This window comes from Myodes glareolus, chromosome 2 (genome assembly GCF_982192425.1).
Source record: "Myodes glareolus chromosome 2, mMyoGla1.1, whole genome shotgun sequence".
In the NCBI taxonomy this organism is placed as follows: domain Eukaryota; kingdom Metazoa; phylum Chordata; class Mammalia; order Rodentia; family Cricetidae; genus Myodes; species Myodes glareolus.
Genome location: NC_142027.1, coordinates 43,845,617 through 43,868,628, shown reverse-complemented (window position 1 = coordinate 43,868,628; position 23,012 = coordinate 43,845,617). Strand labels below are relative to the sequence as shown.

Here is a 23,012-nt window from a genome sequence, read left to right as displayed (position 1 = left end):
GGCCACTGCCTGGTTTTCTCTGAGCCTTTCTGCCAAAGGCATGTGGCAGCAGCTCCAGCTGTCAATGGTGATGAAGCGTGACCCTCACAATATGCTTGTCAGTTCCAAGCTGTCTCTGAAATAGGACCACATCCAAAAGGCAGAAAACAGAAGCTCTCAAGGTAGTGAGCTGTTGGCACGTCATGTCTAAAGCTAGATGCTCTTCTAATAAATAAAATGATATAGAAAAAAATCTGTCTCCAGGTCAAGTTGGACAGCTTTTTATTTAAGCATTACCTGTACATACTAAGATATAAGTGACATAAGATACATGTAAAATTTGAATATTTTAAGTGTACAACTTAATAAATTTTTATGATGTATACTCCCATGCTGTCAGCCACTGTAACTGGCTAGTCACAGAACATTTCTAGGATTCAAGAAAGCTCCTTATAACCCCTTCTAATCCAGAATTCTTTGAAAAGGTTTCTGTATCTGGCTTCTTTCATAAAACTTCTATAAACGTATAACTCCTGAGTCTTTCTATTCTTTCTAAAATTAAAAGAGCTACAGTTCCAGAACTCACACTTGTCAGTACATATGCAAGTATTTTAGAAATGTTATTTTTTTATTATAACAATGCTGCAATTGCAAATCTTGCATCATACTTTGTAGATGAAGAAATTGGGATTCAAACTGATTTGTCCAGATTTGAAGTACTGCTAAGCACCATAGCCAAGTTTAAGTCATGAGACTTTTTATCATCCTGCTGATGTTCTACGAGATTTGAGGAAATGCTGCAGCCTCAAAGAGAAGGATGCCTAATTAGCTGCCATGTGGAAATCCTTCCAGGAGCTGGAAAAGAAGAAGGACTTGAAGACCGTGCCCGTATTCCTAGAGCTTTGATTGTAAAACGTGACTCTGGGTAGACCTGTCTTTGATTCTTTTTATGGTGAGTGTTATATAGCTATTAATCTGCAAATGAAATGTTGCCCTCTGGAAGATAAAGGAGGCTTCGAAATCTTAGGAAGCAAACAAAACTTACAAGGCTCAGGAAGCACATGGAACTTACAAGACTCAGGGAACCCCTCAAAGTCGCAGGCTTTTCAAAGGCCTCGCAGAAGATGATAAAGCAATAAATTACAAATACTAGCAGGACAGTTTCTGACTGGCAAGCAGCCTGTAAAGTGTGCACGGAGCTCCATGGATGACACTTCCATGACTCATCTTCCACGCTGGGCTTTTCAGTGTTCTATTGACAGCATGGCCCCTGTAATGTGTTCTGAGACAATTACCTTTCCCTGTGTGGTATGCGATGACGTTCTGGCTAGTTTTATGCCAACTTGACACAAACTAAAGTTTTCAAGAAGATAGCCTTATTTGAGAAAATGCCTCCTAAGATCTGACTGTAGGCAAACCTGTAGGGCAGTTTCTTAATTAGTGACTGATGGGGAGGGTCTAGCCCATTATGGATGATGCCATCCTTGAGTTAGTGGTCCTAGATTCTATATGAAAGCAAGCCATGGGGAGTAAGACAGTAAGCAGCATCCCTCCATCGCCTCTGCATCAGTTCCTGCCTCTAGGTTCCTGCCCTGTGTGAATTCCTGCCTCACAGCTCTTGATGATGAGCTGTTATATGGAACAAGAACAAAATAAATCCTTTCATCTCAAGTTGCTTTTGGTCATGCTGTTTCATCACAGCAACAGGGACCCTAAGACAGATGGTGCCATTCTTCACTGTGGTGGCAGCTGCCTGCTTCCTGCAATGGGTGATACAAGCAATCCAAACCAAGCCATCTGAGAATGAAGCACCCTTGGGGGAAGCTCAAGATATCCATCTTTCTTTATACGATATGGAATGACATGCCCTCTTGATAGATGATGTCTACCATGCAAGTACGAGAAATGCCCCCAACTGTCGATACACTGCATAATATATTGCAATCTCTAAGTGACAAAATCGGTATGATATAATAAGGCTGTGGTGTCTGTTGTGTGGCCTTTGTTGTGGATAAGAAATGCAACTGAGCCCAGATGCCTTTCCAGATTGAGTTTGCCCTTAATAAAGGAGGGACAGGGTAAACATATGTGGCTGTTATCCATTACATTAGTCTCTGACTTGACAGGAATGATGTGGGGAAAAGGAAAGAATTAAATGGATGTTTTGTAACTTGAAAGATGCAATTGAAAGAGAATGTAAATTAGATCTATGCTAAAAAGCTCTTTATGGCCAAAGACTTGGAACCTGTGAGAAGAATTGAACAATGAGGGTAGGGGAGAAGATACTTTTTAGGTCTGATTTTTACAAAACCAGGAGAGGAAATCCATGATTTATCCTGTAGACAAGGGCTTTTTTCTTTTTAAAATTGGTTGCTATTGTCCCGATAGACAATAGATAGCAATTTGGGGAAAAAAGGAATTAGTTCTTTGGTGTAGGACGGTCTTCTTTCTATGTGTTACTTTCATTGTTTAAATAAAGAGACTGCCTTGGCTGTTTGATAGGGCAGCAGCTTAGATAGGCGGACTAGACAGAACAGAATGCTGGGAGAAAGGAGGCAGAGACAGAAAGCCACCTGCCATGAAGCTGCCAGATCAGACATGCTGAATCTTTCCCAGTAAGCCACGAGCTCGTGGTGAAACACAGATGAATAGAAATGGGTTAGTTAAGATGTGGGAGTTAGCCAGTAAGAGATTAGAACTAATGGGCTAGGCAGTATTTAAATGAATACAGTTTCTGTGTAATTATTTCGGGTAGAAGCTAGCTGGGTGGCCAGGAGCAGAGCAGAACGAAAAGCAGCCTGCACCCCTTTACAACATTTCATCTTACAACTCCCAGACCATGTTCCATCACTGAGGGAAGTCAAGGCAGGAACCTGGAGCCAGGAATTGATGCAGAGACCATGGAGGAGTGCTGCTTACTGGCTTGCTCCTCATGGCTTGCTCAGTCTGCTTTCTTATAGAACTCAGGACCAACAGCTCAAGGATGGCACCACTCACTATGAGCTGCCGTCTTCTGCACTAGTTATCCTCAAGAAAATGCCCCACAGGCTTCCCAGCACGGCAATCAGGTGGGGTCAACTGAGGTTCATGCTTCCCTAATAAGTCTAACTTATATCAGGTTGACATAAAACTAGCTTACTTAGAGGTTTTAATGTCAAAAACATAATAAAAAACCATGCTAACCAGGCTATACTCAGCTTCTGAGTTGCTTTAAATGGGAGAAATTTAAATAAACAGTGGAAAAGGCTCACAGGGCCTAACTCATGCAACTGTGAGACATGGCATCAGATGGAATCATTCTGAGTGTCACAGAAACAGAGAAACAGCCATATAGATACTTAACCCTCCTTGAGATGAAAAGTACACAATCCGAAAAAGTATAAAGAGAAATCGGTCTCTGATGAGTCATTAGGAATACTTAGTAACTTCTGAATGAGTTCCACATAAAAACCAGGGACTAGAAGAAAATAAAGAGAACTGGTCATAAAGAGGCGATGTCTGATGCCCACTTCACTGGGGCAGCCAGGGCTGCATCTGGGGCACAGCTAAAAGAAGATTCTGGTGGTTTGCGGAGCCTTTTACTGAAATGGTAACTTTAAGAAACAGGTGAGACTTTGGCTTATCTGATTGATTTACACAGGCATAAACATTGGTATTTTTTCATATGGTATTAAAGCCGGTGGAAATAGGCAACACAACAAACAGGTCTGTCAGGCTCACTCAAAGGCAAATTTGGCAACATTTGTGTTGAGTCATGTTTCCTAGGAGAGAGGAGACAAAGAGCCAAATCCTACATTGTTGAGATTATGAAAGGTTTTGAAACCTGCACAATAGTTCTGAGGAGACATAAATTATCAAATAATGCAGATAAGAGAGATTTAGCTTGCCCTAGGATGAAAACTTCTCACCTCAGAGCATGTGGTACATGCTTTTTTTTTTTCCTCCCTCACTTGGGTACGCTTAGGGTAAAGATTATTTTGTTCAGCAGCCAAGAGTAGCTGATGAAAATTCAAAGGATGAGGTACCAATCACGGATCCAGAGACTGTTAGTGTTGTGGAGTTCAAGACCCTCAGGGGAAGACCACCAAACAACACTTAGTCAATTTATATTTTGGTTGTGAGCCTAGACATTAATGGCTGAACCATCTCTCCAATCCAACTTTTTCAATTTAAAAAGATTAAAAACAAGTTTATTTTATGTATATCAATGCAGCATTGAGACAAACAGCCTCCTTTGCATTTTTAGAAGCACAAACCACAACTGTCTTAGCTCTGAGAGTTTTTCTACTATGTGCATTATCATGTTATGTTTTGTTTTCTTCTGTTTTGAGCAAGCAGTGGTTAAGAGATATTACAGAAGCAGAATAAACATCTGGTTAATATTTTAAGATAATGATTGCCCAATAACTGAGAGGGGGAACAATTTTGGGAGATGAGCCACACGGCTCTGAGATCAGTCTCCTTTTTAGATTGCTGTCAGGACTCAACTGCTGATCGAGCTGACCTTGAGGTCACAGTCTAGATATCCTGTGTTGACAATCCTTAGGATAAGAATAAGGTCCTGCTGACTCTCAAGTTTTTCTTTGTACACAGTAACTGTTTGAAATGGGGCTAGTTTTTAAGCATTAAATTAGAATCATTGGTGAGCCAGCTCTAGCAGCAGAGATGGCCAGCAGGAGTGTAGCCCTGCTCCCCCTTGATCTGAACCAAGCCAAGCTGTGCAAAACAACCTTGTGGAAATTACTTGGGGATGGATCCAATATATGCTTGCTCTATGGAAACAGCAGCAAAATCCCAGGGAAATGAGGTAGACTAGGTCCTGGAGAACAACCATTGATTGTAGAGGGTTGGGGGAGGGTAATCTTCTATCCATGCCATTGTAGCCAAAAGTGCTCTTTTGACAGAATTGTCGATATAAACGATAAGATCACTTTGGTCCATATATGTGCTTGCTAACATCTTTTTTTTTTAAAAAAAAAGAAAAGCATTTCTTTAATCTTCAGAGATTATCTGTCACTTTCTTTTGAGTGCACAGATACAGCCCCTCAGTGATCTTGCCAAATCTCTAGAAAGTTTTCTTTATCTGTTATTAACTTGTGTTTTATAGATTTGTAAAAGCATCTAGAGAACAGCAAAGACATTGGTTAAGGAGGGAATATGCCTATTTAAGTGATAAAGAACACTCCTAAAAGCTCTTGTTGACTTATTGACTAAAATTCCCAGTGCCAAGTGGGAATTAGGTTACCTCACTACAAGCTGTTGAAAAAGGAAGCTTCCAAAGTCCCATAAACCATCTAGGCTATTACCACTGTTATTGGTTATGTTGTTAATTACACTTGTTTTGGCTACAAAGAATGAATGAATCAATCTGGGACTGAGATGAAAGCTTCTGTTCTACAGTCTGGCATTTGTAGGGCCAGAAGGAACTTTGTGGAGTGCTGGTAGAAAAGAGTTACCAACAGTCTTGCTCAGTTATGGATCCTGGTGGTTAACGACTAACATGTCAAGTAAGATGTGCCCAGTGGCATAATAATGCCATGATTATTATGGGCAAAACCAACTGTTTTCTGATTGGATTTAAGGCCCATTTCATAGGAAGGAATTCACATCTGAACATCTCGATAGTCCCAATCTGGTACTTGAATTCCAGGGAATTTCTAGAGAACTGCTGGTTTGCATCTGCATTGTAATTCCTAAGAAGTAGGCTCTACTAGCAGTTAAGACATGCCCCAGCAACAGAATAGATGAACTTACCAGTGAGAATGAGGCCAAGTAGGAAAAAGATAAAGCTTCCTTCTTCCGTGTCCTTATATGTTGTCAACAACCAGAAGGCATGGCTCAGACTTAAGGTGGGTTGTACCACATCAAATGGTCCAATCAAGAAAATTCTCACAGGAATGCTCAACTATTTGGGTTTTGTTGATTGTAGAGGTAGTCAAGTTGACAACCAAATTAGCCATCATATATTTGCAGTTATGGAGGGAAACTTCTGTTTGGTTTTTTTTTTTTTCAGATAGAAGGGGTGAACTTCAGGAATTCATAACCATGCAGCTCCTGAGAACAAACAGTTGTTGCTGTGGCATACTAGCTCAATGCTGAGCCATAGATGAAAGAAAATAACCAAGTTTTCTATTTCATTCCCTCCATGGTACAGAAAACATTGCAAAAGATGACAAAAAAAAGAATAAAAGTACCGGAGGAAGAGATGGAATGTTGTACAGCTATTTCCTATGGAATGAAATATTCCCTCCGTCTTACTTGGGGTTTCTATTGCTGTGAAGGGACATCATGACCATGGCAATGCTTCTAAAAGAAAACATTTAATTGAGTTACTTAAAGTTTCAGAGGTTTAGTCCATTATCATTATGGCAGAACCTAGTGGCATGCAGGCAGACATGGTGCTGGAAAAGGAGCTAAAACTAGAGAAAGAGCTATGTCCTGACTTGTACACAACAGGAATGATCTGAAACACTAGGCATGACTTGAGCATATGTGAGACCTCAAAGCCCACCTCCATAGTGACATACTTCCTCCAACAAGGCCATACCTACTCCAACAAAGCCACATAGTGTCATTCCCTATGAGTTTATGGAGGAGGCAATTCAAGCTATCATACAATCCTAGAAGGTGAGGGAAACATATAAGTCTTAGGACTTATAAGGACATGTAAGTCTTATATAAAACTTAGTAAACAAAGTTTTCAAGGCTCAGGAAGTACATGGAACTTACAGGCTCGGGATGATTCCAAAAGTTTTGTGATTTCCAATGTCTCTACCCAAAGTTTAAAAGTAGTAAGCAGCTGATTGAGAGGGGAGACTCTATGCCTGGCCAAACTGCCTGTAAATTGTTCTGGGAGCTCCAGGAATGAAGTTCTCTGGAGTTACTACCCATATTGGAGTGAGTCACCCATGCTATGGTATATAACTCCTCACCTATGCTCCTGCAAGTGTTGTGTGGTAAAAATTTTTCCTGATGAGACATCTACTCAACTACAGGGAACCCAAAACAGACCAAAGTAAAGATCCCATTAAAGTACAACTTGGTGAACAAATGAGTTAGTATACTTATGGGAATATGGGTGAGAGGTTACTTACACGAGCAGAAATAACTCAAAGAAAGTTGCATTGTCAAAGCCTACCCCAGTATGGGTGACAGCTCACAAAGCTGGGAACCTGGAGCACACTGTACAGCCTTCAGTCAACTCAGCAAGTGGGAGAATATCCTTTCCAAGTGCCTCAGTTTGTCTAAACCTCTTCCAGGCACCTCAGCTTGTTCTGCTTCATCTAGGTCACTGGTCTAGCTTCAGCGTCTTCTCTGCAGCTTGGCTCCTCTGAGAATCTTTGTAGCTTTATTGCCTACTCTGACAGGGAGGAGCCTAGTGAATCTGGTCAGTTTCAGAGGCGTCCTGAGCTCTTTGAGTTGTTTACCTTTCTGCTTAAGGACCTTCCTTGCAGGATGGAATGTTTCAATATCAGAAGAAACTGTTACACAACAGCAAATAATCACAGTATTCTCTCTGGTTCACTAAGCTAGACTCAGAGGGCACCAGACAATAGGAACTCCCTTTTTCTAGGTTCTTTATGGAAGAAATGTCTTATAGGTAGATGATTGCAAACCAGATCAGACATTATCTAATTGAAGAAAATAAAGAGACATTTTGAATATCAGTAATGTTTGATTTATGGAGCATTAAGCCTTCCCCTTACAGACAGAACTAATAGTGTAGTTATTGAAGAATGTGAAGTAAACAGTACCATCACAAGACTGAGGTGTTTGTATTTATAAAGCCCTACTTTCCCTTTGGCCTTTGACTTGATGGGGAATTTGATTGCTAGGTATTTGATGAAATAAAGTTCCCTCTAAATGACAGCGATGGCTCATTTGGCCTACTCTATGCACAAAAATGTTTATACTAGAGTTCCACTTCCATTCTGAGAATCTGAAAATCTTATATGTGCTCAGCACAAAGAAAGTCTTATTCATTTCAAGTTTCTAAGCAAAAGTGACATGGATTGGCTTTAAAAATTTAAAAATAAATCTATATTTCTTACATTTCTTGTATTTTAGGGTTTCTATTACTGTGAAGAGACACCATGACCATGACAACTCTTAGAAAGGAAAGCATTTAATTGTGACAGCTTACAATTTGGAGGTTTAGTCCACTATCATCATGTTGGGAAGCATGGCAACATTCAGGCAGACATGGTGCTACAGAAGGAGCTGAGAGTTCTTACCTTTTAACTCAGAGGCAACAGGAAGTGGTCTGAAACACAGGACGTGACGTGAACATATATGAGACTTCAAATCCACCCTCACAATGACACAATTCCTCCAACAAGACTATACCTACTTCAACAAGGCCACACCTCCTGATAGTGCTATTCCCTCTGGGAGCCATTTTTTTTTCAAACTACCACATCTGGTGTCTGGGAAGTCCAAGGTCAGTGAACCAGAAGCACGAATTTTTGGTAGGCACCTACGAACTAGGTTATAGACAGCTTTATCCTCACTGCACTCTCACTTGTCCCAAAAACACAGATGTCATTATTCTTGTGTCTCTTTTATAACAGTACTCATTGTGCTAAAACAAGATTCTATAGGGAAACAGAATCAATATTTAAGTGCCTTTGAGACTTTCTATATAAAACAACTAAGGCAAATTTGTTAGAATGGACGGGAGACTCTTAGGTTGGAAAGAAAGTTGTCACACACACACACACACACAGAGAGAGAGAGAGAGAGAGAGAGAGAGAGAGAGAGAGAGAGAGAGAGAGAGAGATTAGAGAATTTGTAGAGTCCTCAAATGAGCCAAGTTAAAAGCTGAAGAGTTTTAAACCAAATAGTGTAATTCAGTCTGACTCTAAAGGCATGTGAACCAGGATTATGGCGGTACAAATCTTGGTACAAGATAAGGGATAATATGGATTGTCTCAGCTTACTGTGGTTTAGATATAAAGTATCCCACAGGAAAGTTCATTATTGAAGGCTTGTGACCTTCAATGACCAGGAGCAAAACAAATTGTGTTCCCTGAGCCTTAGGGGAAGAAATGTTTTGTAGATGTATCTATTGAGACCAGGTACTGCAATTCTGCATATTGATTGGTTGTGGTTTTATATAGTAGTCTTTGTTGCAAAAAGAAGTTTCCTTGATGAGGGGTGAAAACTACTCTTATGTGTGGGTATAAGGACAAATGTTTATAGATTGTTGGGAATTATGCTGGTTTAGTAAACTAGTGGTTGTAGATTCTTCTCCTATAACCATGATTCCACCAGCACTAAATAGTTAGTTACATTTCCAGTACAAGGCATGATTTTCCCCTGTTGTATGGGTCTTAAGTACAATTAAGAGACCTGTTGGTTACTGCCAAGGTATTCATGTCACTACTGCATCCACTTTCTGGGCTAAGACTTTTATCGCATACTTGGAGAAACAGCAACACTTAGCACTGGAAGAACCGCTTCTCTAGCATGTCTAGAACTCTGGCATGAGAAGACACTCTATTCTACCATTGGATCTAGCCCCCTGCTTTCCCTAACAGGGACCATTATACTTGCCTAGAAAAGGTGCTGCTGTGGACATAGGACCCAAAATTCTGTGCTTCAACTCAGGCACTGTTGAAGAAATAGGCCAATGCAGCAGAATAGAAAACCTAGAAACAGATCTGTTTTATAAACACAAAATACCTGACCCAAACAATGTAGAGGAGTTTATGCTTGCTCACTGTTTGAGTGGTTTCAGTCCAAGGTCTACTACTGTTTTTGGTTTAGCACTGAAGTAAAGCATGGTGGGAAAGTATGATAAAAGGACACTACTCATGTCATGGTATCTAGAGAAGGTTGAGAGGATGAGAAAAGGACAAAGAACAAAATATAAGCCCGAAGGCATGCTCCCAGTGAGCTGATTCCTCAAACCAGCTCCATCTCCTCATAGACCCAACATTGAGCTACAGCCCTTCACGATCCAATCACTTCAAAAAGTCAGTCTCATTGCTTTGGGGATAACAATTTAGAACCAAACACAAACGATTGCAATTTGCTTTTTCTACCTCACAGTATCCAGTTATAATACGTAAATTGCACTCATTTTGTAAATAATTACACAGTATTTAAGATAGAGAAAATATGTAAGAACTCTGTCTTCACATACAGTACTTTATCATCCATATAGTAAAAGGGGTAGGCAGCCATAAAATTGACGTCCCTCCTTTACCTTCTCTCTTCCTCTCTCCCTCTCCCTCTCCCCCCTCCTCTCTCTCTAGGTTTTTGAGACAGGGCTTCTGTGTATCTCTGGCTGTTCTGGAACTCACTCTATAGACCAGGCTGGCCTTGAACTCACAGTGACCTGCCTGTCTCTGCCTCCCTGAGTGCTGGGATTAAAGGCATACACCACCATGGCCCAACTACCTTCTCAATTTTTAACCAAGAAGCTGGATGCAACCACATAAGTAGTAGGAGTGCATATAGGCTAAAAGCAAATTAAATGCACGTCTGTATAACCATTTAGAATAAATAAGGTAAGCAAGTTAAAGAGCAATTCATGCAATTTATTTAGTTTTTCAAAGAGCTCCTGACAATCCACAAAAGGAAATAAATAAAAGGAGAAAACCTCCTCAGAGTCATTACTGACAGCAATCTTAACAAATGCTTTCATGAAGTATCCAGTTCTGTAAGCATTGAGTTACCCAGAGAAGACCGGTGAGATAAAATATACTATAAACGAGAACAGGCAAACATTTAGGAAAAAGTATATGGTGGACATAGGCTTGAACTGTCAGGAAAGAGATGGGTACTCCTGCTGTGGAGCAATGGTCTTGTACCCTGTCACTCTCTTGTTTTAATAAAACACTGATTGGCCAGTAGCCAGGCAGGAAGTAGAGGTGGGATGACCAGGCAGGAAGTAGATGCAGGGCAGTGAGAATACAAGAATTCTGGAAAGAGGGAAGGCTGAGTCTGCGGTTGTCACCCAGACATAGAGAAAGTAAGATGAGAAGGCCTCGCTGATAAAAGGTACCAAGCCACATGGCTAACACAGACAGGAGTTATGGTTTGAAGTAAGATGTAAGAAATAATAAGAAGCCTGAGCTAATAGGCCAACCAGTTTATAATTAATGTAGGCCTCCGTGCATTTCTTTGGGACTGAACAGCTGCGGGACAGTGGGGGGAGGGGGAGGACAACACAGAAACTTGCCAACATACTCTACTCAAGGGTACTGAAGGGTACCCTTAGAGATCAATGTGATGCTGAAATTTTAAAAGCCACAGTATCCTTGATGTTGTAAGAGAACATATTGAAAGCAGAAAATATTATTTATTCATATCTTATCCCTTCAAAGATCATGTTCAAAAAGGTATAATGAAGCTAAAGGATTGTTCTAAGATGGATCATTAAAGTGACCAATAAAATGGACTACTGAGAGCAAACAGACCACTGATTGGAGGCTAAAAGTTGATATGGTGTGAGACTAAATTCTAGACCAATTAAGAAATAAAAATAAATTATACAACAAAAAATAGTATTCTCATCAAAATTAAGTGATAATGTGAAAAAATAAGCAAATTAAGTCACAATTTACAAGAATTACCCAAATCATCCACACCATTGTTTTTTAGAAAACACACACTTAGTGTTTTGGTCACAAACCTTACAAAGAAGGTTCATAGTCACCCATTGTAATCCTGTCAAAAGTTAAACTCATAAATATATTTTCACATAAAGATGACTATTGAAAAGAGAATTGTTATTGCAAATTATATTATTTTATTTGTGTGTGTGATATGTGTCTGTGTGTGTGTGTGTGTGTGTGTGTGTGTGTGTGTGTGTGTAGATATGAAGTCAGTGAATGTGGATACTATAGCACATGTGTAGATGTCTGAAGACAACTTCCATGTTGGTCTTTACCTTCCACCTGGAGATATGGTCTCTTTGTTGGTCACCATGGTGTCACAGGGCTAGCCAGTCTGAGAGCTTCCAGAAGTTCTCCTACCTGTGCTTCCCAATCTCAAAGAATGAGTCCTGGGATTAAAAATATGTGCAACTATCCTGGTTTATGTCTGTTTCTCCATGGGGAATGTTTCACAGAAAGGTATTTCTGAATAACTCAGCTTTTTCTGTACCACATGCAAATATGGTATAGCCTAACAGTGAAAACAAGGACATGAAGTTTCTATATTAATTTATTTTCATTGCTCCATTTTTAATGAATTGCAAGATACAGCAAGACCAGGAGTGGTGTGGGAGAATTGTCTGTATTCTGTCAATCATGTTTTAAATAAACGCTGATTGGTCAGGCAGGAGGTGTAAGCAGGAAAACCAGACAGGAAGTGGAAATGATGCAAAGAGAGCAGGAGAATTCTGGGGAGGAGGAAGTTGATTCTTCCCTCTCTTGCCCAGATCACCAAAGCAGCAGGATGTGAGCTGCCCCACTGAAAAAGGTACTGAGCCACATAGCTAAAATAGATCAGAAAATGGGTTAATCAAGATATGAGAGTTAGCCAGTAAGAAGCCCGACTTAATGAGCCAATCAGCTTTATAACTTATAGAGATCTGTGTGATTTTCTCTGGTGCCTGCCGGCTGTGGGGTACCAGGCGGGGACAGAAAACACAAACAAGCAGGCCCTACGTGCTACACAGGAGTCTGGAGACTATCCACGTGGCAAATTAAAATGAATATTTTTACGTATGATTCTGACTATAATACCATGTGTGTGAAGTAAACTTGTCATCCAAAGTACTTCCAAATATATAAATAAAATAGTTACATTTAAGTACCTTTAATAAAATTGGAAGTATAAACAGTACAGATCTTTTGTGTGTATTGAATGCAGGTCAAACACAAAATGAAAGCAAGGTTCATTACAAAAAAAAAAAGGTTGATGCAAGAGAGAATGGCTGCCCATCAAGTTCACATCTCTTCCGATTCTTGTTCTTGCCCAGAATTTTTCAGGAGTGGAACTTGTGTGGAGCTGAACTTCCTAAATCTCCATTTAACAAACCTGGATGGGAGAATAGAAGAATAATCTTGGTTACCTAAAACCTAAAATAAAAATGGAGAACAATATACAGCTAACACTCCAGTTTATTTCTGTACCTAGAGGAGGCCACTCAAAAAAGGCACATTGTGTTTACTCGGTGTCAGAGATTCCTAAAAATTTATGTAGATTAAAGTCAAGCATAAGGAAACATAAAAAATGGCTTTTAAATGGATTACATGATTGTTTAACTAGGCATGAGAACATTTTTTTTATTGTTTATAAAACAAATAAGAGAATCTGTGGGCTGAGCAGGGGATGAAACTGAGATCAGTGGAGTTTCGGCATCAAAACCACTCCCATGGGCTGCAAGGGAATTTTATTTCCTATGAGGGGTTTATGTGAATCTGAGACTGTTCCCGGGGTGGCAGCCCAAAGGCAATTCTGAGTTAACTTTTTCTCTTTTTTCTTTTCTTTTCTTTTTCTTTTCTCTTCCTTCCTTCCTACCTTCCTTGCTTCCTTTCTTCCTTCCTTTCCTTCCCTCCCTTCCTCCCTCCTTTCACTTTTTATTGATTCTTTGTGAGTTTCACATCATGCATCCTGACCCCATTCATCTCTCCCCACCCCAACCAAAATTAAAAAACAAAACAAAAAATCCAAACCCAAACCAAACAAACAGAATTCTTGGCATGGAACTTGCAGCATGACACAGTGAGTCACACAGTTTACCTTTTGGTCCTTATGTCTTTACTAGTAAGTGTTCATTACAATGAGTCATGGGTCTGGTTTGAGGCCTCTGGCTTCTGCTACACCCTCGATACTGGGCCCTCACTGGGAATCCTCTTGGATATCCTATTGTTGTCTTTTGCCATGGAGATCTCATAGCTTCGGATCTTGTAGGTCCAGCCCCTTCCCATGGTCGAGTAGTTCATAGATGAGGTGGGTGTTAGGGTAGGCTACCATGTAATCCAGGTTCTGGGCCTGGGTGGTAGCTGGGTTGGTCAGCCTGCCAGCTTTCCTTTGTCATCACCACCCAGGCTTACTCTCCAGCACTGCCCTGGCTAGCTCACCCAATGTAGCAGACAGCAAGGAATGGAGCTTATGATCCTGCTCTCCCACCGTCTGGTCTATTTCACCGGCACTCACACCAAGAGAACCAGATCTACTGTGTTGCCCAGGAAAGGTGCATGGCCTGCTCTCTGAATTGCTGCACTCGGTGAGAGGCAGAACCAGATCTTTTGTCCTAGTGCCTCCAAGGTCTCTCCTACCTGTTGCAGGTGGCAAGGGATTGGGGGAAGGGCACACTTCTTTTACCCTTGCCATTGCATGGCATACCAGGGAAGGGGCAGGGGCAGTCTGGGCTGACTTTTAATCCCTCCTTGCCTCTTCAGAAATGTGGTTTTGCACAGGACACAGAGCGCTCAGAATCAGGTGATTGCCCTGCCCATGGTGAGTTAGGAACTTTAGAGAATGATTTTCTCCCCTGAGAGTATTATCACTTCAAGAGAAACTCAGAAGGAAGTGGTGATGATAATTTTTGACACTGGAAGAAAGGAAGTTACTTAGTGGACCCAGCTCAGTAGGTTTTCTGAGTCTCTGACGAGAAACGGTATTATATTAAGACATAAGAAAACCTTTTCACATGTGTGATTTTCAGAAGGACACTGTGATTTTGACCACATGAATAGGCTATGATTTCCAGAAATGCACAAGTCTATAGAAAGATATCTGATAAAGCAAACCCTTCAGATTATTCTTTTAAGAGAAAGCTCACCAGGCCACCCACACATGACCTTTACTTCCTGTCTTTTTTTGGATGGAGTTCTGCACATCTCTGTCAATGCTCTGGACTCTCAGTCTCACTAAAAGATCAACAGAGCAGAGACTTCATCCTACCTGCTTCCCGAACCCCAGCCTTCTGAACTGATTCTGGCTGTAATGTTTTGGACACTTTGCCAGTAGAGTCGCACTGCTCGTCTGTGAGCAGAAACTAACTCCTGAGCCTCGGCCAACTCACTCTCTCTCCTCCAGTAAACAATGGGTGGTTAGTCTCTGAAACATCTTTTGACTCAAGAGCTGAAGACAACTGCTTAACGTGATTGACCTTGGTTATTGACTATTAATATTGTTCCTACTGTCCTCCTCAAACCTTCACGTCACTTCTGCATGAAAGGCTAATACTCTGTAAGAAGTGCAAGCCTGAGAGCTTCCTTTTGCTACTTTTTAAAGCCACACATTATTTCCTCATTGCACAACTTCCACATGGAGAAAATGTAAAGAGTTGACTAACTGATGAACTAGTTTTGTTACTGAGATTTCAATATAGCGAATTTAAGTATATGTAGTTGCTTCTATCATATTAATTATTTAAAATTTTAATTTCTGTATATGTCTGTGTAGACCACACGTATGCAGTTGCCCTGAAGGCATCAGATCTTCTAGAACAGGAGTAATGGATGGTAGGGAGCAGGAAGACTTAGGGGCTAGGAACTAAACTGGGGTCCTCTGGAAGAGCAGCAAGTGCTCTTTACCACACAGCGATTTCTCTAGCCTATGAATTTATCATTTTCATAGCCCCTAGTGACTTTGTCTTCCTTTTCTCTGCTTTTTGTCTGTCCTTATCACAAGCCACAAACTTACTCCAGTCACATTCAGAAGTCTTTACCAGGTTTGATTTTCATCTACGATGTAGAGATGCAGAAATGGCCTCTAGGGGGCAGTAGAAAGCCAACAAAGAAGCATGGAAAGTAACCACTATTCACTAGAGTGGGGCCAATTTCAGGAGCTAGGTTCCAAGTAGATACAATCTTTTGATCTCATATAGTCCCATCACGTATGTAAGAAAGACAAGAGCTGACCTGTCATTTAGCAGTCATATGCCTGGTATCTGGATAATCTCTACTTTGCTTATCAAAATGGCTCAAGTGAATTATCACTTGGGAACCTGACTTTAATTGGTTGTTATTTCCTGTTATTTCCACAGAGGAGATCTTGTGAAATAGTTCTTTGCAACGGATGGTGTTAAAAGTAAGATAAATTAAGCATATAAAAAGATTTCTGAGCAGATAACTCCCGGTTTAAAAGCCATCGTAATTGAGACTGCGGGTGTGAGACAGGATGACGCTATCCTTGAACCATCACTTTAGGAAATCGGCAGATAGCCTCATCTTTCAGGAATCCTGGGCGCAGTTATTCCATATGCTACTTAAGCTGCATGACTATCACTATGCTATGCCAAATGAATTATATAATATTTGATACTTCGTCCATGTGAATGAGATACAAACACGTGGTGAAACCTTTACTACCACATTTTTACAATTCCTTATCCTGAATTTCAGGGCTGAATTAGCCAGCCATTTAATCGTATAAAGGTAGTACTGAATCTCAATATCAATAAAATAAAATCTTACAATATTAATAAAAGAGCCAAACTAAACAGCTTATAAGACTTTTTCAAAATAAATGAGGGCTGTACAGTGTCTTTAATTTTATCTGGAATACAGGTCTTTTAGTAACAAATAAGCAATGACGGATTAACTGCAGCATGTTGGGCAGTGTGCCCTTATGACAGCTCAAGACAATGGGAAGGACTAACACAGATGAACTAATAGTTAGCATCATTGTTAAGACATCCGGTGGATGAATGGGTTGGAGGAATCACAGGATCTTTAAGAAGAGTTAGCCGCTTAGTGTGAGTATGCCAGGTAGCAGAAAGTACCCACTGTAAAGTCCAGAATGAAATGTGTCACGGATAGGGAGAGACTGGAAAGTACATGTGTAGTTTCTAAACATAGTATATAAGAGATTCGACCTTATTAGGTACTTGATTTATTGAAATTAATGTGACACTTGCCATGTTTAAAGTGTTCAAGGGCTAGTGACCACTAAGTGGGATGCTCTAGATAGAAATACTGCAGTCAGAGCTGTACTCTGACAGACCATGAACTGGAGTCTGCATGCCTGGTGATTTGGATTAGGAAATCCATTGAGACGTGGTAGTAAGAAGGTGGCCCTTTCAGGTGTTTTCTTTCAATATTATTATGTCTTGATGATCACATATCAAGAATGAAATAGCCATGAGCAAAAAACATTAACTCACCAAGTGATAACAGCATAGTTCACTGCAATGATGATGTAGGCAAATGCATAATGCCAACAAAAATGCACAGTAAGAAGCATATTGCTGTGATGATCTGTCAGATCCCATTCAAAACCCCCAGTTGGGTTATAGAGAACAAACCCCATCTGTAAGATAAACATAACAGAATAAAAACCTCAACATTAAAATAAAGGAACATATTGCTAATAATGGCAAATTTTAAAATGTCTGGTGATTAAGATAACTTCCATCAACTGAGATGTCACAGATAAATATTGTGTTTTGGCCTGATTTAGTAACAGAGACAATATCAAGTCATAGCTTTAAAACAGATCTTAAGAAAATTTAATGATCAATTTTCAAAATATGAATAGTAAGCATTCCTTGTTATGTGAAGATGTTCAGAAAGTTCATCTATTCTATTATTTCAAAATTAGATTATATAAAATTGTAAAATAAACTCTGGTCAGGGAACCAGGTAGGCTAACTGTAGGTCTTTGGCTCTCCCTTCTCTCTTCCAACTCAAATCCCCTAATTTCATTCCCAGCTCCATGGCCTCCCCCTCCTCTCTATCTCCAGTAGATCACACAAATCTTCTCCAACATTCCTCCCCACTCATTCTATTATCAAAACCCCCAACTCAAGCCAGCACTCCCTGGGAAACTCCCAGTCCAGCCTGACAGAGAAGCAAGTAGGCCCGTGAAGCAGGTGGACAAGCCTCAGCTCTTATCTCTCTCTCTCTCTCTCTCTCTCTCTCTCTCTCTCTCTCTCTCTCTCTCTCTCTCTCTGCTCTTGCAGATCCAGTTCCTCCAGCTTTAAAGCAACTACCTGCTGTGGCCTCTCCTCGCTCTCTGTCCCCATCCCCAGGAGACTAAGCAGGTCCTGGTTAAACAAGCTGCTCTCCTCCCTCCTGTGGACCCTCCATCCCCCAACTCCCCCAGTCCATTTGCATCCCTAAATGCCATCTCCTAATACCTAGAAACACATTTTACCCAGAAACTCCCATGGAAACACCTAGCAGGTTCCCAGAATTTCCTACCAAGTAACACATAGGCACCAAGACTTACTAAGAATCAAAGCAACAGAAACCAAATAACAAAGCACTCACCTGAAAAAGAAAGAAAGGAAGGAAGGAAGGAAGGAAGGAAGGAAGGAAGGAAGGAAGGAAGGAAGGAAGGAAAGAAGGAAGGAAGGGGATCACGAGACAGACACAGAGAAAGCAACATGATCACTGTGGAGAGATAACGAGACATTCAACAGACCATAGATTAAAATAAATGGATTAATTTCAGTTATAAGAGCTAATGGGACAAGTATAAGCTAAGACCAAGCTTTGATGATCAATAAGTCTCTGGGTCATTATTTGGGAGCTAGTGGTACAAAGAAAGACTTGCTACAGATGATTTTTTTGTTTTATATTTGAGCAAGGTAAAGGCATCAGTTAACTTTACAAGTTTGTTTGGACTATACACCCAAACCTTTATCTATGACATATGAAAACATGGCATGAAACAGTAAGTCTTGAAAACTCTGTAATCAATAAGACTACAACACTGAACATGTTAAAGAAAATGTTAAATCTCAAAAGTATTGGTACAAAACATCCAGAAAATCTGGGATGATATGAAAATACCAAATCTAAGAGTTATAAGAAAAAAAAGGAAGGAGAGGAAACTCAGGTCAATGGTATAGAAAGTATTTTCAACAAAATTATAGAAGAAAAGTTCTAAAACCTAAAGAAGATGCCTATCAAAGTACAAGACAAACCACCAAACAGACTGAACCAGAAAATTTCCCTTGACACACAAGAATCAAAATTCTAAACATATAGAACAAAGAAATAATATTAAAAAGTGCCAAGGAAAAATGACTAAAATGACTAAGTAATATACAGAAGCAAATCAATTAGAATCACATTTGACTTCCCAGTGGAGACTCTAAAAGCCAAGGCTCCTTAAATGATGTTCTACAGACCATAATAGACCACAGATGCCATCTGAAACTACTATAACCAGCAAAACTTCAGTTGTAATAGATGGTGAAAATAAGACATTCCATGATTTATAGAAACCTAATTTAAACAATATCTATCTATACAGATCCAGTCCTACAGAATGTGCTAGCTTTCCTCCCTCAGGCAAGCATGTTTGGTACAAGAAAGTATCCTGCACGCTACCAAAGAAGAAACGTAAACACCAACCCAGTGACAAACCCTTTGGTCTAAAACAGTATCCTGCCTGCAAGGTATGCTAGCACAGCAGTGAAACAAAGCTCGTGGGAGTAACTAACCAATACCTGATTTGATTTAAGACCCACTCCACAAGATGGAACCCATTCCCGACAATACTTAAATGACCAGGAGCCTGAAACTAGATAGCCCAGGGATCTCGGGTTAAAGCAAATACTACTGTTCTACAAAAAGAACACAGCAATAATATGACTCCTAATGGCATTCTACTATACCCATACATCAGTGCCTTGTTCAGTCATCATCAGAGAAGATTTCTACTGCAGATGGAAACAAACACAGACTCACAACTATATAATATTTAGCCTTAAACACTTAGCCCTAAACAGGATGTCTCCATCAACTTCCACCTCACACCCTCCAGGGCTCAGGGAACCCTGCAGAAGTGGAGGCAGAAAGAGGGTAAGAGCCAGAAGGGACGGAGGACACTGAGGAAACAGGACCTCGAAATCAACAAGATTGGTATACATAAGAGTTCTAGAGACTTTAGCAGCACACACAGGGTATGCATGGGTCTGCGCCAGACCCTGGAGCTAAAAGTAGACACGCCTCGTTCCTAACCCAGAGACATTTCCAATTTATAGCCACTTGAAAATGAAAATCTAGTTTTTGGGTTTTTTTTTTCCAAAAGAGTCTCACTAGGGAAACAAACTACTCTTAAGGGTAGGCTGCATGCCCAGCAGTAGATGCCACAGAAAATAAACTCCTTGTCTCACAGTGTCATGTCGGGGTTTTTTTACTCTTAATTTTTATTTTATTTATATATTTCTTCTCCTTTTACCCTAAAAGTTCTTTGTATATATATTATAGCTCCCAGTTTAGTGTTTTTATGGGATTCCCAGGTGTGCAAATAAGTAGATCTCTACATCTATATCTGTTTCTTGTGCCTTTTCTTGGACTCTTTGCGTTCTGTTTGTTTGTTTTCTCCTAATCCCATGTGTTTGGTTTTATTTTATTACCCCTTAGAAGCTTGTCTGTTTTCTAGTGAGAGCCAGAAAGGGGTAGATCTGGATGGGAGGGGAGGTGGAGAGGAAATGGAAGGAGTAAAAGGAAAGAAAACTATAAACAGGATATATTATGTGAGAAAAAAAGCCTATTTCTGAACATGGTGCCTCGCTTGCCACATAAGTATTGTTTATTTTTTTCTTCTTCTCTCTGGATGGAAGGTCACAAGAGTGGGGGGGGGGGGGTGGGCGGACCTGGGAGGACTGGAGAGTCAGTGTGATTGGAGTGCATGATATGAAATTTCCAAATAATCAATAAAAATATCATGCTGGAAAAACATTTTCAATAAAGGAAAATTATGACTGGATATTTTAAAATTAATAAGGCCCAATAGACTATGTCCTATTTTATATTGAAAGCATAAATGCTCTCATTCTTGAATAAAAAACAAGAAATAAGTTATTTTTATCACCTCTATTCAACATTGTATTAGAAACTCTAGACAGCACACTTAAGCAAGAAAAAAATTTAAAAAACAAAGTGATAGAAAAGAATAAATAAGACTCCACATTTGTAAATATTCTGATCTTACATATAGCAAACATGTAAGAATAAAATTAATCACAGATATTCATGGTGGAGGATGTTGCTCCATAGCATATTACTTGTGTACCATAGTCTAGGTCCTGCTAAAGACCCCAAGAAGCTCCCTCCTCCAAATTAAAGGGGGCTGGAGTTCCAGGGGACCTGCTGCCCTCACTAGCCTCTGGAGACCTCTGCTTGCAACAAAGGCACATATATACATTTAGAAAAACTGAGAAGACTTGTAAACTAAAGCTGTCTAACACTGTTAAAGAAAATAAGAAGTCTAAAGATAGGGAATGGAAAGCTGTAACACGTGTATGGGCTGGAATTCTTAATATTATTGAGATGGTAATAGCTTATAAAGTAATTCCTTAGAAAGTAATAAATTAATTTTGTATATCTGCAAGTACAAAATCAACACAAAAAAGTCATTTATAATCTTTATACACAAGCAACAAATAACCCCTAAATGAAATTTAAATGAGTTACTCTAAAAATACAATCTAATACCTATTGAAATACAAATGTTCTTTATTCCAGATATTTAAAAAATATCTATCTTGAAATTCATACAAATTTCAAAGGATTCTGAAAAACAACAATTCTTGAAAGTGAAAAGTTGCATAACTCACGATTTAAAAATTACTACAACTATACAGTAATTAAAACTCTGGTGTTGGTATAATGATAGGCATATAGATACAAGAAAATAAAATCCATATTTCAAAAATAAACATACATGCATCCATATATATGTAAGTATAGTCTAGTGTTTTACAATGTGCCAAAGGTATTTAATGAATTTGTCAACGTTAGTTAATAGTCTCTTCACTAAATGATGATGAGACAATCATAGTGTAACATGGAAAGAATGAATTTTAATTTTAGCCCTGTACTATTTACTTGTCTCATTTCTACGACAAATACTGATAAGAGCAACTTAAAGTGAAGAGGAATATATTTTGGCTCAGGGTTTCAGGGTCTGATCCATGGTCACATAGTTCCATGTGCTCCTGTAGAAGATGGCAGGGCAGAAGAATATGGTGGAAAAGAGCCTCATCCAGGAACAAAGCAGAGAAAATGAGAGGAGAGGAACAAGATTTTCCCAAGACCCTGCCCTTGGAGACCTATTTCTTCAAACTAGAGCCTCTTTCCTAAAGTTTCCAGAGTTTCTCCCAAGTAGCACTGCCAGATGGAGACCAAACATCCAAAGCGTGAGCTTGTCAGGGATAGTTCACAGTTGAGTCTTGTCTGTATTTGAGATTGTGTTTTAATTAGAACATTTCTCCCTTCCTGTTCCTACCTCCAAACACTCTCTTCCCCACTCTTCTTTAAATTCATGGTCTCTTTTTGTCTTGATTGTTGCTGCATGCATATATGTATTTTTACATACATATATATATTCCCAAATATAATCTGTTGAGTTCATACAATATTACTTTTTTATGTTTTCAAAGCTAATCATTTACTACATGGGCACTGAAGGCTCATGACCATTGACCTCACAGTAGAAAATGCATTTATACTGTCTCTAATCATCTTCAAATATTGAGTAGCATCAATATTGTTTGAAAGTCCAAATCCAAAGTCTTTTATGAGACTCAAGGTAATTAATGGAGAGCCACTTAAAAATCAAAAGAAAAACTACATCTTTCCAAGATAGAATGGCATAAATTAAGCCACAAGCTGTGACTAAGCATTGAAAACATGAGTCTGCCATGAACATTTCCTATCAAGACCACAAGAGACACTTAGTTCCCAGTACATGCAAAGTTATCTAAAAATCCAAATATTCTCTCTACAATCACAAAACACAAGAAAACAGACTTTCAACTCTATGTTCTGAAATTTGGTGATAGTTTCAAAATAAATATTTTTTTTCAACAAATGTGGTTGAGTCCTGTATGAAAACACATTTTGGTTCATACTGTCTTAGCTAGGGTTTCTACTGCTGTGAATAAATTCTATAGCCAAGAACAACTTTAGGGAGTAAAGGGTTTATTTTAGCTTACACTTCCACAGCACCATCTATCGTTGAGGGATGGTAGGGTAGGAACTTGGACAAGGCAGGAACCTGGAGGCAGAAGTGTAGGAGGTTTTTCTTTCTATGTGTTGCTTTCATTGGTCAAATAAAAATACTGCCTTGGCCTTTTGATAGGGCAGAAACTTAAGTAGGCGGGGAAA

General features: G+C 39.6%; 1 protein-coding gene across 1 annotated transcript in view; it reads right to left on the bottom strand.

Moving 5' to 3' along the window:
* Positions 1-10,502: 10,502 nt before the first annotated feature.
* LOC146895671 (transmembrane protein 45A-like) overlaps positions 10,503-23,012 on the bottom strand; it is a 32,442-nt gene continuing 19,932 nt past the window's right edge. The window contains exons 6-7 of the mRNA XM_085685646.2: positions 17,051-17,196; positions 10,503-12,972 (exon numbers count right to left, since the gene is read on the bottom strand). Coding sequence (XP_085541772.2) covers positions 12,882-12,972; positions 17,051-17,196 — 237 coding nt within the window. The 3' untranslated portion in view covers positions 10,503-12,881. The remainder of the gene's footprint in view (positions 12,973-17,050; positions 17,197-23,012) is intronic.